The sequence below is a fragment of the Thermobia domestica genome, chromosome 13 (assembly GCF_964235325.1).
Source record: "Thermobia domestica chromosome 13, izTheDome1.hap1.1, whole genome shotgun sequence".
Taxonomy (NCBI): domain Eukaryota; kingdom Metazoa; phylum Arthropoda; class Insecta; order Zygentoma; family Lepismatidae; genus Thermobia; species Thermobia domestica.
Window position 1 is genome coordinate 177,443,620 of NC_137466.1, and position 14,377 is coordinate 177,457,996.

A 14,377-nucleotide genomic window follows, 5' to 3' on the forward strand; every position below is an offset into this window, starting at 1 on the left:
TAATTACAATATTTATTATTTAATAAATAATAAATTCTAAAATTTAGTTTTGATATAGTTACTTATAACTTCAGTTAATGATGGCTTAAATCTGTGGTTACACGATTAAATTGAAAAGTATCGTTACAAGTATGCGAAAGAAAAAGATTCAAAATCGCTACTATAGCCTATACAAAAGTACTGTCGCCAACTGAAGTGCGTAATTACCCCTACAAGCAATAGCAGCAATAAAGCCTTCGCTCTCCGTACAACCGAAGATGAAGCCTCCAACAGTAAAAATATTTTGTACATACTAACTGTTGGTTGGCATATTTGGTATTTAAAAGACAAAAGACAAGTTACCAACGCTACCAAAGAGGTCACATTAAAACAGATGTGACAAAAGCCTTGAAACTGTGTTAAAATATATTTTTCAAGGATGTAAGGTAACGTGTCTTTTAAATACATTTTATACACTTTAAAGTAACCAAGTACTTGACGTTTCCAATATTTTGTTTTTGAATTCAATTTACAAACATGTCATCTTATATAAAAGCAATTCTGTTTAGTCGGCAGTAAAATTATGTATTTACTTAATATTTGGTACGTTATGTTTGTAATTTAAGAGGGAATGTATCAATTTTCTTCACCACAGCACTTATCCGTACAAGTTTAACATTACATGAAGTATTGATGGGCTTAAAAACTTTATATATTTTTGTCATTATTCTTTGGGTACCCCTCTTCATCCCCATGGTTAGTTTGTTCGCAAATTTAAACACAGAAATCTCACAGTTATAGTCAGAAAGCTACAGTACTGCTTTATTTATTTCCTTAGAAAACTGAAACAGTCGTCAACGCAATAAAAAAAATTAAGTAATATCACATGAGAATTAACTCTTAAATGCCATTTTTTTAGAACTAAATGGATTCCATAGTATATACGGCAGTATAGCTAAACATTTTAATAGTTTAGCAATTTAGAGATCTATGTAAGTTTTTGGCTTTAAATATGTAATGTTACGTAGATTTAATTTTTAATTCTTGTTTTAATAAATTTGTAAGATCAATCAACAATTGTTAATTACGTTATCATATTGGTAGAATTTGTGAAATAATCTTACTAGGATAATTGTCCTATAGTTTGTCATTCATGATTTGCATATTAAACTGATATCCTTTGGGGAATACTCATTTTCACTGGGAACTCTGCACTGCAGAACCCTTATTAACACCACTGTTAACAAGTTGTTTTAGCCGTAACATGGGGTCGAATTGAAATCTAACTACAGTTTTTGAAGTCACACAGAAAATTATAAGCTTTTCTAAATCAAAGACTATATGTATGTTCTTTCCGAAGCCCATTTCTTATTATAGTTACAATGCCTAATGGGTCAATACAGAAAGGGTAGGCTTGATAGATTCTTTTCCATGTGGTTTAGGAATGCATGAAAACTGGAAATAAGGAAGTTGGAATGATGGATGGAAAAAAATTAGAATTACGGAAGATACACACAAGAGCTGATAGTTTAATAGTGGCTGAAAATAGGCATACCTGAACTACGTCTAATTCAATCCGATTTTAGAGTAAAATATATAGATTCTTAACAAAACTATTGCGAAAGAAAATTATACTCAATGTGGACAATTCTTTACAAAGTTATTGACGAAAGTACATACAGAGGAGCTATGCACTTAGTGGGAAATCATACATACACAAACACATACTGCAATTCTTAGTTATGAAGTTAGGGAAAAAACAGCATGAAATATAGCTTAAGTCGATATCACAGACATTATTCTTCCTTATGAAGCCTTGACGAAATTAAGTTGCTAAACCAAAAATAAAATCTGTCCTGCCGATGAGTGAATAATGTTGCAAGATGACAACCTCGTACAAATATCTATCACATATTCTATTAAGATAAAACTTTACTTATAATACTTTTATTTAAAACAGTTATGAGATTCTATCAATAAAACTGTGTCGAGTGCATAGTGAAGTTGCTTGTAAACTCCTATATATATATATATATATATATATATATATATATATATATATATATATATATATATATATATATATATATATATATATATATATATATATATATATTTCAAATTAACCTCATTATTGTAACTGATTCGTTACATTATATACGTATTTATACTATTAATCGCGAATGATCTCAAATAACCTGGTTGCAATGCCCTAAATCCATTAAATTTATAATTTTGATAATCACACAATTAATTGCAACTATTGCAGTAGATGGCATCATATTTGTACAAACTGCATTTCATAGACAATTTAACTTCGTGATTAAACATCTATCTGTATCCATTTGAATAATTAAAAGAACTAAGTCATGGCAAGACATTATGGTTATATTCTATTTTGGTTTACTTTCTGAGAAGTTAAATTTTCTCTCATTATGTCCAAAATTTACACTCTTTAGGCTAAAGAAGAAATGAGAAATGCTATCCAATAATTACAAAATAATGATTAAGCGGGAGAAAACATGAATATTCGTTGAAAACTTCATGGATATGTTATTTACTGGAAATGAAGTTCATGAAGTGATTATTTACTTTTATTACTCTTCAGCAGCGCTTTTTTTATTGAGCCAAATGCCATGGCGCTCTCCAAGTCGCTTTACGTCCTCCCAGCACATTGTCATAAAAACATTCAGCTAAAACTTCATTAAACTTCATTCACTCATTCCGTAAAATGGGTCGCGGAGTACACTGTTTTTCTTGTATATATTTATACGTTTATTATAGAAGATCTTACGTGTCAGACACATCATCCTCTGACGAATATTGAACATCGAGAACAGACAGAGGTGGTATCTCTTCACTGTCTGCACTAAAGTACATCTCGATTTCTTCTAATGTATGCCCTTCAGTTTCTATAAGAAAGAAAAACAAATACCACATTCCAATGAATGTGATTCCACTGTACACTAAGAAAGTTCCGTACAAGTCCAAGGTTTCTCGCATATTAATAAACGTCTTCGTCATCACAAAGTTTCCAACGTACGCTAACGAAGCGCATGTACCACTCCCGATACCTCTTAACCTAATAGGGAATGCTTCGCTTAGAAGTGACCATGGGATAGACCCTATTCCAAGACTAGCAAAGAAATACAGCCCCAGCAGTAACATTAATGGAATGATGGGACTGTCATAGTCAAATGAGACCCTAAAATACGCAAAGGTTCCCAAAGCCAGTGAACAAAGACTAACTAAAAGACACGACATTATTGACAGTTTTCTTTTGCCAGTTATCTTTACCAGAAACACGCACAACAATCCTCCTCCTAGATATACCAAATTGAAGATCATGTTGGCAGTAAACTTTTCAATCGGAGTTCCCAAATTATCTAAAATATCTATGATAAAAGGTCTAATGGCAAATATTCCTGAACCATTTTGAAACATAAAGAAAAATGAAACCATGAAAAATGGACGCAAGAAGTCACGGTTGCATGCCATCTTAATATTTTCACAGAATGTTTCCTGAGAATGTAGCACTTGCACGAAACTGCTCATTTGAGACAACTCTAGTTGCACTTCTCTTGGTTTGACAAAACCTCTTAACCAACACAAGGACTTCTCTGCATCAGCTTTCCGACCTTTCGAGAGAAGCCAATATGGAGACTCAGGGATGAAGAAAAGTAAAACAAACGTCACAATTGGTACACACATATAGGTAATAGCAACTGCCCTCCATTCCATAAACAAACTAAGTATAAAAGTCAACACAATTCCAAGTGGCACAGTGATGCTCGAAAAAATAGACAATGGTCCTCGAATGGATGGTAATGTGATTTCCCCAATGTACGTTAAAGTCGGAGCTTCCATTAGACCTCCCGCTAGCCCAACTAGCACTGCACACATGTATAACATCCACACTGAATGGGCTAGATAATACAAAATACATGATACTATGAAAGGCACGCACACCATTATCATCATCTGCTTCTTTCCAAACCAATCCAGTAATAGCCCTGATAAAAGGCATCCAATAGGTACGCATATGTGGCTTATACTGCCTGCAAAAGAACAGTAATGTAAACAGGGTAAAATTTTCATAATACAATACCAAAGAATAAATATATAGAACATTAATATGAAAAACTTTCAAATAATGTGCATCGCAGATCAATAAAGTCAATGAAATAACACTCATCTGAGACTGTTGTAATATGATACACTTTTAATTATATTTATTTGATATAATAATGTACGTGGAGATTTCGGAAGCGAGAAATGTATCAAACGACTCTCAATCGTTATGAAGATCAATTGGTGTTATAATGCGATTGTTTAATAGAATATTCCTAACAAGGGACATCACTCAATTGTCCGGCTCCGATTTCAATGAAATTTTTCTAGCTAGAAGGCATAACATGTATTACCGAAGCTATTATCCACTTATTATCATTAATACGCGGGTTAGAAGCGGAGGTAAGGGACTTTCGCACGTAGTAAGTGAACAATTAAATGCCTGTAACTTTTCCCCAAATGAGTATATCTCAAAACTAGTTTCACCATTGTCTTCCTGATTAAATTCTAGTCCGAAATTATGTATCATATTACCCTATTCCAATTTAAAAAACTTGACCTTAATTCAAAATGGCGGATTTCAAGATGGGTGCCGTCAAGGTCATACCTACCATACAACTTCCCCCTAGGCCTTATATGTATCTACATGGTTGTTCTTCCATTAACGCTTCGTTTACAAAGGTTAGTCAGGGACTTCTGCAGTAATCTCTAATAACCACATCACAACTCTTAAAAATTATAAAAAAATAGAAAACATACACCATGGCAAAAATTTCTGTTATCACAAATAATACATATATGTCCTCTATCAGCTAGAAAAATTTCATTGAAATCGGAGTCGGACAATTGGGTGATGTCCCTTGTAAGCTATGGAGCAATGCTGAAAAGTAATACATCTTATTTAATTTCTATATTAATTACACTTTTGAGTATTATAGACACTTTTCTCTTGATATGTTGCAGTTTTCAAACTGATCAGATCACCACTGGAGTCCAGGTTCCTTAGTAAGAAACAATGTGGTAAATAACAATACTATATCGTTGCAGCTGAAGCAGTGTACGGTGATCAAATTTCTCACAACAGAAGATGTGTATCCATTGAAATACATAGGAGAATGATAGCTGTTTACGGGGAGGACTGTACAGATATCAATACGGTAAGATATTGGGTTGTTTGTGCTCGTGCAGAAACCCACAGGAACGAAACTTACCTTGGCTGACCACGTACTGCAATGAATGAACCAACATCATATCACACAGTCGCAATCGTGTTGATGAATTAATTCGAGAGAACTGGCGTATCACACAGGCACAGTTTCCTGAGAAGTGTGACATCACGGAAGCGAGTTCAGGTAATAATACTAGGTCTGAGATACAGGAAAGTTTGTGTACGTTGGGTGTCTTGAAAACTGACTTCTGACATGAAACATAATAGAATGGACATCTGAAAACACTTCCTTCAGCGCCATGAATGTGAAGGTAATAAAATAAGCTTTTGAACATTGTCACAGGTGATGAAACTTAGGTACATCATTTCTAGTTTGAAAACGAGAGCATCTCTATGGAGTATCGCCTGCACCGTATAACTTTAAGGTTGTGTCATCGGGAGACGAAATCATGTTGGCAGTCTTCCAGGATGTTGATGGTATAATACACATGGAATTGCTGTCTACGAGTTCTACAAATGGATCCCTTCAGTCAGCACGAGAATGCCCACCCTAACAATAGTGCAATTACAATTGAAAATATGCAGCACCTTCGTTTCACTGCTATCTCATCCTGCATACTGTACAGATCTGACTCCATCATATTTTTATCTTTTCCTGAAACTTAAAGGGCACCTGAGAGGATTTCTGTGATTCTAAAGATGCAGTGAAGCAGGAAGTCAGACTATGAGTCTGTCTTCAAGATGAATGATTTTACGACGAATAGATTATGAAACACGTCACACTTTGGCAGGACGACTATGTGGAAAAGAGTCATTGTGCTCTTTAAATTAAAGTTCTAGTGATGTAAATGCATTTCTTTTTGAACTGTTTCCACTTTAAAAAAGTAGGAGGCATCACTTTTCAACATGCTTTCATAATATATCATCATGTTATTCTACTGCTTAAGAATTTGTGCTATGGAATGTTAAATTTAGAATTATCAAAAGTCGTGTTTGAAAATTCGTGTAATGTATTTGCAAATACTTGATGTTAATAGATCAGAAATGCTATGTACGAAGTTATCAATTTCTTTCAGGAAAGTTTCTCCGAGGTGTAGACGAAACTATGGACCTGAAAACGTAAACGTTTATTTTCATAAATTCGCTTGTAATTAGTATTCAGGAAGAGAGATGGAAGTTTACGCGGGTTTCTTCTCTTAAAAAAGCATAGATAGAAGTACAGCATAAAACTTTGTTCAGAAAAGAAAACCTAGTATAAAAATCAATAGACCACGTGCAAGCTTAAAAATTACAGTATAGGTATATCTATCTAATACAAGACTTTGAGTTGGCAGTGATTCCTATGTTAAGTTGTTATTCTTAGCAAATCAAAGCTTTCGCTGATTACGAATGAATAAATATTAATATTTAATATATCAATGGTTTGAGTTCAGCATGTTACCTGGGTTGTTATTAACAACATGTAGTGTATATAGAAAGATCACCGTATTGTTGTTTCTATGATAATTCCGCGTTCCTTCGTTGAAACGCCTACTTCTGTAACACCTGCTTCAGGAGTTATTTTCATATCGTTCAGCGCTGACTTTGTAACACTAGGCCTGTGTTAACCGCATCACTGGAGTATTTGTGTTGAAGTAATACACTAAAGTAGTAGTCATGCTGGGACCACTAGACCTGTGTTAAAACTCAGTTGTTTTAACACCACCATTGTTTGATGTACACTCATGTCCCAAATTATTGTCGCATGTCTAAAAATATGTTGTTGAAAGAATGTAATTTGATAACGAATTCGCCCGGTATTTCTTATAATGTTAGTATGTGCATAATCTACAAAGACATGCATATGGCAAATTTCATGTTAAAAGAGCAATAATTAAGAACAATAAAACGAAAATAAAACTTTCTTGTCCATTTAGCAACATTTTGTTTTATTCATTCTCATTTTCGTATTTATAATTCTTTTCCTATGAAATTTACCACAAATATACATTTCCCGATTATACACATGATATCAGTATTAAAAGTACTCTGCAAAATCATTATCAAATTATATTCCTACAAGAAGACAGTTGTAGATATGCGACAATCATTTTGGACATGAGTGTACATGCAGAATAAAATAGTAAAATAAAGAAGAAACAGTAAACACTTACTTTTTATACTACACATTGAAAAAATTAAATGTGACCCATCTATTAACCAATTTGAAAGACATGATAACCCTTCACTGGCATCTGGTAGCGACTTGTGGACAACATAACAAAAATTGGTCATCATTTCATTAAGAACTTTAAAGTAAGAAATTATCTCTATGTTAAAGGCATAAACTACATAAAATATATAACTCATAAGAAGTACAAAGCATAAAACTACATCAATTAAAAAATAAGACATAAGTACCACGAAAATATGTACACAAATTACACATGTTAGAAAAGCACAAATTACATAATGAAAATCTAAGACATCATGAAGTCCCTCCATCTCTCAAATCATCATTTCTTTCTCACACACGATATTGATATCCGTTTGCCTCATAGTCCTGTATATTTGCCAAAGAAACTGGATTAAATTGTGTCTTTTTCCTACTACGACATTGATACAAAAAACTTTTTCACCATTTAGTTTCTCTCACACGTTAGTACAACCCTTTAACATAATAGCTACGCAAGGTAATGTTCAGCGAAAATTTCGTTTCGACTCAATTGACAAAAAATATAAACGTGTCCATAAATTGAGGTCTTTGACGCTGTAACAGGATAATTTCAGTTCGTCAGAATTGACAAGAATGAGTTAAATATCCACTATACAAAATTATGCACCTGTCTGTGTAAAAAATCTCACCTATGGAGACTCACCTGAATGAGAAATGTGTAGCTGATAGCAGCTCCACAGCAGTGTTTGGAACAAGAAGCAGCTTAGTTGGACTTATCTGTATTTGCACCCGAGTCCCCAATTGAAGTACTAAAAGTATTTAAATAAACAAACAACTGTTTAACATTAACCTCAATATTAGATGGTTTCAAATTTTATCTCAGCTTGTAAGCAAGAATTTATGCACCGAAGACTCTGAGGCAATTCACCACAATCTATTTTTGTGTTTCCTCATCAGAAATTCAGCCATAGACAACAATCTTTCACCGGGAATTGAGGTAGCTGTTGGGCTGAACAGATCCTTGTAATTAAAGTCAGTATTAGAAAGGCATACTCATGGGGTTGCCACCATTTTAGAATATCTTCTTGGCCATCACATCTAGGAAGTAAAATGTAACTCTTCAACTCATCGGACTCGTCGTCTTCCTTTTTCTCTAATGTTCTGAACAAATGTTCATATTAAATTCTTTCTCAACGTTGTCGTCTGATAATGATGCTGAGTTCTGTGGCATTTTAGCCTCTTTCTTAATCTTATGCTTCTTAAAAATTCCATGAAAACTGACAACGATTGATTTTTCAATCACCACCCCAGAACGTAAGCCCAAAAGTTTCCAACTTATACCAATACAGTTGGTGAATCAGTAGTGTTTAATAGTTTGGTTCCTAGCACTTTGAAGAGCAAACAAACTTGTTTCATTTGTAGAAGTTCTCCCGTTTTGTTATCTAAGTTCATCATCGTCTGTTCTATTTTGCCAAGTAACATATTTACACTTACAATAACAGATGGAAGTGTTACATATTTATATCTTCCTAATATTTCAGATACTTCCTTAACATTTTAGGCATTTCTGAACCTCCTCAAAAATTCACCATTGTTCCTCATCTATGTCTTTCGGAAAGCATCCTTATTTTCTCTAGACAATTCTTTTCTTCCATGTCTACTCCACTATACTCTGAACCACTTTCGATGTCATTCTCCATTTTAAGTTGAACTTTCATCATCTTCTTTGTTGTTTTGAAGATCGAAAGTTCTCTGCAAATCTTGCACCGCGAGGTTCAGTACATAAGTCATTGATCTAAAATGATGGTTTTCAGTGTTGAAGCTGGGTAGCGGGAGTTTCAGTTCTTGTATAAAAGTAGAGTTTGTAGCTACATTATCCACAGTAGTCTCTTGAACTTCGAAGTCTATTCCATAGGCGCGTTATTAGGGAAACAATGAAATGTACCGTTAATGATCGGTCATCCATTTATAGTAAACGAAGTGTTAGAATTATTTCTTTGCAATATTTTCATCACTATCTTCTGAATGTTGCTGAAGCAAGATAATAATATTTTATTTAAAGATTTTAGTCCTGGTATCTTCATTGATGGATTCAAATGGTGAAACAAAATTCGTGAGGTCGCTTTCAACAACTACATTTTCTGGTTCATAATTTGGATCAGCTACTGTTTCCAAATATGAGATTGAATATATCTTCAAACACCACTCACATCAAGTAATTCCACAAAGTAAAGACGTTGGGTATGTTCATTCATGGGCGTATAATTCTGCGAGAACGTGAGTAGTCTTGCAAGATTTCTCACCCAAGCCTAGGCGTAAGCATCTGACTTCTCATTTTACCTCTCGTATCCCAAAAATATCTGACTTTTCGCTTCTTGCATTTCCCTAAAACCGGAAAAGTGTTCGTGCAACTGCATACACAACACCACTAACATTCACAGCATCTGCGCAATCAGTAATGTGAAAACGTTGGATTTATTGGCTTCACACGAGTAGATACCGACCATTAGTGATCGCTGTTTGGTGGTATACAGTTCTCAGTGTATAAAATAACCTGAAAGGCTTCCTGTATCGAATCGTCAATTCTGATGAAAACGAATTTTTTACAACAATTGTAAACAATCAGGGCAGTAGTTGAATCAAAACGGTTTCCAAAACCACCGCTTTATCTGCAGAAGATGTTTCTCCCGGGATGGTCGTTAATTATGGGTAGTATCCATTACGTCTTTCTTTGTCGAAGCGAAATCATCATTGAGGATTGTTACAATACTGAATTCCATTAAATGTACTGCAAACTTGTCCGCTATATCTAGCAATAGTCAACATGCCGTCCTCATGTTTCATGACAATGAAGACCCACATGTTGTTCAAAGGACGGTGCAGACTCCCTGTGAAATCTTTTCTTACACACCATATTCTCGTGACGTATCTTCCATCGACTATCACCTCGATCAATTCTTGGCATTGGAGAACGTCTTTGATGGCCAGACGATGGAAAGCACAGTTGAGGATTTATTTGCATCAGAGACTTCAGATTTTTTTCTGTCACGAAATCCAATCATTGGCTAAGCAATGATTGACTTACCAGCTGTTGTAGTTTTCATCCTTTTATCCTTTGAAAGTGGCATATCAATGGACATTTCAATCACACCAGCCAATTATATGATAGAGTTATCAACTCCAAATTTGAAATCGTCTCTTTTACTAAAGTGGGATGAGTGGAAATAAATTAAGAATCATAAATTTGTAAAATTATATATGTTATAATAAGACAATAATAATAATAATAATAATAATAATAATAATAATAATAATAATAATAATAATAATAATAATAATAATATCAACATCAACTCACCAAACCAAGATTCCTGTTCATCGGTGATGTGGAAGGCACTGGTATTTGACTTAAGAGCAGGTATAACAATGGTTGGTTGTGCCACAGCCATTCCATATGTGATCATTATGAGATTAAGAACAGCCGTAGCGAATATCTGAAAATGGAAACAAATTTCATAGTTTAAAACACGTAAAAATTTCATTCTGACCTATGGGGAATTCAGAGCGGAAGAGAATCAAATTTAATTAGCAAAGTTGTGAGAAAAAGAGGCATTATATTTATACGGTACGCTTAATTACATGGAAAAGTTAACATTGTTTTTAATTTAACATCGTAAGCGCCATTTACAATATCTGGACATGAATATAGCCCCTATTGAGCTCTGAAAGGAGTTTTGGATAGAGATGTTACAGATTATATATGCCCGAAATGAATTTTAAAAAAAGTGCACTGAACCGCGTCACATTTCATAACTTGCCATCAACATGCTCGATTCATGCAGTATTTGAAAATTTGTACGAAGTATAAATAATGTAAATAATGTTTCTCACGAGACAAGACGAGACACGAAATAAGGAATTCTCGATTCTTGAAGACTCTCGTCTCTTGTTGTTTAGTACATTTATGTAGAAAATTTGCGACTTTATTTTATTTCGTAATTTCATCCAGAAGCTATCAGAGTCCTTCACGTTAGGATCTGTCGGAAGATGTCTACAGAAAGTGTGATATAACCAAGGACCTTATAAAATAGAGGATCTGCCCCATATATATCTTCATCCTATTAAATAATGAAACCAAAAAACAACCGAGCATCGGCACGTCTGATTGGCTACTCTCGTTTCCGACATCGTCTGATTGGCTACTTTCGTTTCCGCCATGTTTCTTGGCTCAAAACATTGCGATCCCATTGGGCGGAGTGGGCAGAGTAGGGGTGGCGAAACTGTGACGTATGGCTTCAAGATTTTATTGTAAGGGCAGATCCTCTATTTATGAGATCCTTGGACATAACAACATTTAAACCATATTTATTATGGGAGTATATTGTATACTGACTTGCGTATCTCTAAACGTTGATAAATACTTTTTCCTTGCATTTACAATCACTTTATCAAGTTCATATTTTGATAGGGATTTGTAAAAAATATCTCCGGAAAAAGAGAGTCAGGAAAAATGTCTTCGAAGAAAATGGCCCTCCATTTTGGTAATCAGCGGGAAAAATGACGCCGGAGAAAATGCTCCGTAGAAACACTGTAACTCTGCAATATATATACAATAGTAATATGCAGAATTGAAAAGAACAGAGAGAATTGTAATATATTAAACAAAAGAATTAAATATTTAATAGTATGTTAAGAAAAGAATAGGGAAAATTATGTTAAGAAGTGAACATAAATTTTGATGAGATAAGAATATTAAAACAAAATCACAAATCGGAGCGTTGATTGGGGTATCCGTCGAGCAACCTTCTCATCATAATTTCTTCTATTATTTTTAAATCTCCGGTACGCTTTATTGTTATATTATTATGCGTTAAAATCTGTAACGAGTGAGTTAGAGAAATACAGGATGGACTTAGTAGGAGTTCAGGAAGTTAGGTGGGAAGGAAATGGATCTGAGAATTCCGGAAATTTTACGTTCTTTTACGGGGAAGGAAATAAAAATCACCAGTTAGGAACAGGGTTTTTCGTTCACAAACGAATATTACCAGCAATTAAACGGGTTGAATTTGTTACTGACAGACTTTCTTTTATTACTCTTAAGGGACGGTGGTGTGATATTGTTGTTTTAAATGTACATGCTCCAACTGAAGATAAGGGTGACGATATAAAAGATAGTTTTTACGAAGAAGTGGAACGGATATTTGACCAACTCCCGCGATACCATATGAAGATTCTATTAGGGGATTTCAATGCGAAGGTAGGACGAGAGGATATTTTCAAACCGATTATAGGGAACGAAAGTTTGCATAAGGAAAGTAATGACAACGGTGTTAGACTCGTGAACTTTGCAACATCCAAAAACCTAATCGTGAAGAGTACAAAATTCTCACATCACGACGTTCATAAATACACTTGGACATCACCAGACGGAAAAACACATAATCAAATTGATCACGTTTTAGTAGATAGAAGAAGACAATCTAGCATAATTGACGTCCGGTCGTTTAGAGGGGCTGATTGTGACACTGATCACTACCTGGTAGCAGCGATAATACGGGAGAGATTATCGTTGAATAAATGTAATACTCAATGTCCGAAAACGGAGAGATTTAATTTAAAGAAATTAGAAGAGAGCCAGGTAAGAGAGGAATACCAGATTGAAGTTTCGAATAGATTCTCGGTTTTAGAAGACTCGGAGTGCACTAGTGTTGAGGATACTTGGATTGAAATTAGAGATAGCATTAAAAGTTCAGCAATAGAAAAATTGGGACACGCGGAAATACGTAGGAACAAACCATGGTTCGACCAAGAATGCATTAAACTAGTAGAGAAGAGAAAACAGGCAAAATTACGGTGGCTACAAAATCCGAATGAAATAACTACACAAAATTTCGCAGATATCAGGCGGGAAACTTCCAAAACTTTTAGAACAAAGAAACGGGATTTTTTGAAAGCTAAAATTAAGGAACTCGAAGATAATAGTAAAAATAAAAATGTTCGGGACATGTATAAGGGGATCAGCGAATTTAAGAAAGGCTATCAACCTCGTGCTTATATATTAAAGAAATCTGACGGAACAGTTCTCACTGATACGGATAGCCTCTTAAATAGATGGAAAGATTTCTTTGACGATTTGCTGAACACGCAGCCAAAAACTAATGTGCGTGGAGAAAAGGAGATACACACCGCAGAACCGTATATTCCAGAACCCAATCGAATAGAAGTGGAAGCCGCTATAAAGAAATTAAAGAAACACAAATCTCCGGGTGTAGATGAAATTCCGGCTGAGTTAATTTTAGCTGAAGGCGAAAAATTGTGGAACAAGATACACAAACTCATTCTCCTTATCTGGAACAAGGAAGAATTGCCACAAGAGTGGAAAGAGTCAATCATTGTTCCAATTCACAAGAAAGGCGACAAAACTGACTGTAATAATTATCGAGGCATTTCTCTTCTGTCAACATCCTATAAAATCCTTTCAAATATTCTGTTAGCAAGATTGACCCCATACGCAGATGAAATTATTGGAGATTATCAGTGCGGATTTAGACGAAATCGATCAACTATCGACCAAATACTCGAAAAGAAGTGGGAATACAATACCCCGGTACATCAACTATTTATTGATTTTAGAAAGGCTTACGACTCGGTTAGGAGAGAAACATTATACAACGTTCTTACAGAGCTTGGAATACCGAGAAAGCTAATTAGATTAATTAAGATATGTTTAAGTGAATCCCAAAGTAAAGTCCGGGTAGGAAAATTTTTGTCTACGAGCTTCCACGTCGAAAATGGCCTGAAACAAGGAGATGCGTTGTCGCCCTTATTATTTAACTTTGTGCTGGAATACGCCATAAGGAAAATCAAAGATAGCAACCAGGGCCTAGAGTTGAACGGTATTCACCAGGTTATGGCATATGCTGATGATGTAAATTTAATAGGGGATGATAGGAGAACAGTAGAAATAAATGCAGAGATATTATTAAACGCTTGCAGGGACATGG

General features: G+C 34.7%; 1 protein-coding gene across 2 annotated transcripts in view; it reads right to left on the minus strand.

Annotated features, from left to right (window-relative positions):
- Nucleotides 1–2,116: 2,116 nt before the first annotated feature.
- Nucleotides 2,117–14,377, minus strand: part of LOC145667436 (facilitated trehalose transporter Tret1-like) — a 77,113-nt gene continuing 64,852 nt past the window's right edge. For both annotated transcript variants that reach the window (XM_081734916.1, XM_081734917.1), the window contains 2 exons: nucleotides 10,732–10,867; nucleotides 2,117–4,037 (listed from right to left, as the gene is read on the minus strand). In XM_081734916.1, coding sequence (XP_081591042.1) covers nucleotides 2,770–4,037; nucleotides 10,732–10,867 — 1,404 coding nt within the window. In that variant the 3' untranslated portion in view covers nucleotides 2,117–2,769. The remainder of the gene's footprint in view (nucleotides 4,038–10,731; nucleotides 10,868–14,377) is intronic.